Source organism: Salmo salar, chromosome ssa27 (assembly GCF_905237065.1).
Source record: "Salmo salar chromosome ssa27, Ssal_v3.1, whole genome shotgun sequence".
NCBI lineage: Eukaryota > Metazoa > Chordata > Actinopteri > Salmoniformes > Salmonidae > Salmo > Salmo salar.
The window spans coordinates 38,072,756-38,076,825 of NC_059468.1; the positions used below are offsets into that span (position 1 = coordinate 38,072,756).

General features: G+C 42.2%; 1 protein-coding gene across 2 annotated transcripts in view; it reads left to right on the plus strand.

Annotated features, from left to right (window-relative positions):
• The window catches only part of gabbr1b (gamma-aminobutyric acid (GABA) B receptor, 1b), a 147,389-nt gene extending 146,640 nt beyond the window's left edge, over positions 1-749 (plus strand). For both annotated transcript variants that reach the window (XM_045709657.1, XM_045709658.1), the window contains one exon: positions 1-749. This exon is cut by the window's left edge and continues 27 nt beyond it. In XM_045709657.1, coding sequence (XP_045565613.1) covers positions 1-261 — 261 coding nt within the window. In that variant the 3' untranslated portion in view covers positions 262-749.
• The last annotated feature ends 3,321 nt before the right edge of the window (positions 750-4,070 follow it).

A 4,070-nucleotide genomic window follows, 5' to 3' on the forward strand; every position in this document is an offset into this window, starting at 1 on the left:
AACCAGCTGGTGGAGCGACAAGCCCTTCGCTCCCGAAGACGACCCTCCACAGTCAACCAGAACCACAGCACGCCCCTTCTCCCCGTCCCCTCGAACAACGACCCCAAATCCCTCATTCCCCCACCGGGGTACCCCAACCCCACCTCAGACAACCACTCCCTCCCTCCATCGTTCTCCAACTCCTCCAACCTCTATCAGCCCGATGGGAAGATCAGTAGAAACAACTGCCACACCAGCCGGTTACAGCTCCTCTACAAGTAGAGAAGAAGAAGATCTGAAGGAGGGATGAGTTATAGTATGAAGAATGAATGGAAGGATGAGTAATGGGGTGAGCGGAGTATGAGATGGGGTAGCGTTTAGGGGAAGCGTGAGAACGGAGTGAGCATCAAGAAGCGAATGTGAGTGGGAGTGAGCGAATGAGTATGAGTCAGAGAAAGTATGTTTAGTGAACAAGAGGAGGTAGGGAGGGAGGGAGGGAGGACGGGAGTCAAACGGTGATGAGATTCATTGAATGAGAGAGAGATCAGAGAGAGAGAGGCCTTATCTTAAAACAGCCAAAAGACAAGAGGAAGCTTTCTGAAGAGAGCAGTTGAAAGAGGGTAAAGGGATTTGAAGGAAGGGAAAACAGAAAGCAGAGGATTATCGTTCCTCTCTCTCTCTCCTCTCTCTCCTCTCTCTCTCCTTCTGTCACTCCCTCCCCCTAGTGTCCAATAAATGAAATCATTCCATATTTTTTTTGAGGGGGGGAAATAAGAACAACACACTCATGCAGTCTATAATTTCCAGTAAATGATACAGTTTTACATCTGCTGCTCTCAGAGCATGATGTATGAACAGCCACCTGGGATTAGTACATTACTCCTAGTGAGGGAGAAAAGATAGGTAGGGATGTTATGGCTAGACATCCATCATATTTATTGTTTACCACAATACCTGTTCACCATATTTATTGTTTACCATAATACCTGTTCACCATATTTATTGTTTACCATAATACATGTTCACCATATCTATTCTTTACCACAATACCTGTTCACCATATTTATTGTTTACCATAATACATGTTCACCATATCTATTCTTTACCACAATACATGTTCACCATATTTATTGTTTACCATAATACCTGTTCACCATATTTATTGTTTACCATAATACATGTTCACCATATCTATTCTTTACCACAATACATGTTCACCATATCTATTCTTTACCACAATACATGTTCACCATATTTATTGTTTACCATAATACCTGTTTACTACCGAAAGTTCGCTGGTTTGAATATCTGAGCCGAGAAGGTGAAAAATCTGTCTGTGTCCTTGAGCAAGGAACTTTATTAACTGTCATTTTCTCCAGAGGCATTGTACTACTATGGCTGACCCTGCAAAACAACACATTACACTGCACCTATCATACTACTATGGCTGACCCTGTAAAACTGCACCTATCATACTACTATGGCTGACCCTGTAAAACTGCACCTATCATACTACTATGGCTGACCCTGTAAAACAACACCTATCATACTACTATGGCTGACCCTGTAAAACTGCACCTATCATACTACTATGGCTGACCCTGTAAAACAACACCTATCATACTACTATGGCTGACCCTGTAAAACAACACCTATCATACTACTATGGCTGACCCTGTAAAACAACACATTTCACTGCACCTATCTGGTTTACGTGACAAAAAAAAACATATATTCTAATGCTGAGTGCTACAAAACGAGATCTTATTAGATCCTACAGCAGCACCTTCAACATTAAAGGAGAATCTGGATCATATGAGATGCTACAGCAGCACCTTCAACATTAAAGGAGAATCAGGATCATATGAGATGCTACAGCAGCACCTTCAACATTAAAGGAGCATCAGGATCATATGAGATGCTACAGCAGCACCTTCAACATTAAAGGAGAATCTGGATCATATGAGATGCTACAGCAGCACCTTCAACATTAAAGGAGAATCTGTTAAGGAATAAGCAGCTGGTTGAACGTAGACAGAACACTGACATGCTTTGTCTTTGTCAGATGCGTGTACCAGATCAGCTGTCTATACAGCGTAAGCGATAATAGATTTTTCCCATTCCATGAAAATGTGTGTTTACTCTTAAATGTCTCTATCATCATGTTTATGATATTTCTGAGGATCCTATTATTCTATTCAAGAGACTACTTTAGAGTTGGGACCTATTTCTGCTGTGCTCATTCTCTCTCTATTGGTTGAAATAACCAGAGGCTCTCTCTCTTTCTCTCCACACCTCTCTCTAGCTCTCTCGCTCTCTTTCTCTCTGTCTCTCTCGCTCTCTCTCCACACCTCTCTCTCTCCACACCTCTCTCTCTCTCGCTCTCTCTCTAGCTCTCTGTCTCTCCACACCTCTCTCTCCACACCTCTCTCTCTCTCTCTCTCTCCACACCTCTCTCTCACTCTCTCTCCACACCTCTCTCTCTCTCCACACCTCTCTCTCTCTCTCTCTCTCTCGCTCTCTCTCTCCACACCTCGCTCTCTCTCTCCACACCTCTCTCTCTCCACAGCTCTCTCTCTCTCCACACCTCTCTCTCTCTCTCTCTCGCTCTCTCTCTCCACATCTCGCTCTCTCTCTCCACACCTCTCTCTCTCTCCACACCTCTCTCTCGCTCTCTCGCTCTCTCTCTCCACATCTCGCTCTCTCTCTCCACACCTCTCTCTCTCTCCACACCTCTCTCTTTCTCCTCACCTCTCCCTCTCTCTCTCTTTCTCTCTATATATATATATATATATATATCCATATCTCTCTCAATTCAATTTAAGGGGATTTTTTGTCATGGGAAACATATGTTTACATTGCCAAAGCAAGTGAAATAGATAATAAATAAAAGTGAAATGAACATCAACAAATTAACAGTAAACATTACTCACACAAAAGTTCCAAAAGAATAAAGACATTTCAAATGTCATATTATGTCTATATACAGTGTTGTAATGATGGGCAAATAGTTAAAGTACAAAAGGGAAAATAAATCAACATAAATATAGGTTGTATTTACAATGGTGTTTGTTCTTCACTGGTTGTCCTTTTATTATGGCAACAGGTCACAAATCTTGCTGCTGTGATGGCACACTGTGGTACATTACCCAGTAGATATGGGAGTTTATCAAAAATTTGATTTTTGCGGGGGAATTCTTTGTGGGTCTGTGTAATCTGAGGGAAATATGTGTCTCTAATATGGTCATACATTGGTCAGGAGGTCAGGAAGTGCAGCTCAGTTTCCACCTCATTTTGTGGGCAGTGTGCACATAGCATGTCTTCTCATGAGAGCCAAGGCAATGCTCACTGAGTCTGTCCATAGTCAAAGCTGTCCTTAAGTTTGGGTCAGTCACAGTGGTCAGGTATTCTGCCACTGTGTACTCTCTGTTTAGGGCCAAATAGCATTCTAGTTTGCTCTGTTTTTTGGTAATCTTTTTCCAATGTGTCAAGTAATTATCTTTTTGTTTTCTCATGATTTGGTTGGGTCTAATTGTGTTGCTGTCCTGGGGCTCTGTGGGGTCTGTTTGTGTTTGTGAACAGAGCCCCAGGACCAGCTTGCTTAGGGGACTCTTCTCCAGGTTCATCTCTCTGTAGGTGATGGCTTTGTTAAGGAAGGTTTTGGAATCACTTCCTTTTAGGTGGTTGTAGAATTTAACGACTCTTTTCTGGATTTTGATAATTAGCGGGTGTCGGCCTAATTCTGCTCTGCATGCATTATTTGGTGTTTTACGTTGTACACAGAAGATATTTTAGCAGAATTCTGCATGCAGAGTCTCAATTTGGTCTTTGTCCCGTTTTGTGAATTCTTGGTTTCGTGAGCGGACCTCTCTGTCTCTCTCTGTCTGTCTCTTTGTCAATTACATTTTCTATTCAATTTAAGGGATTTATTGGCATGGGAAACATTGCCAAACCAAGTGAAGTAGATACTTAACAAAAGTGAAATAAACAATAAAAATGAACAGTAAACATTACACTCACAAAAGGTCTCTCTCTCGCTCTCTCTCTCCACGCCTCTCTCTCTCTCTCTCCACACCTCTCTCTCTCTCTCT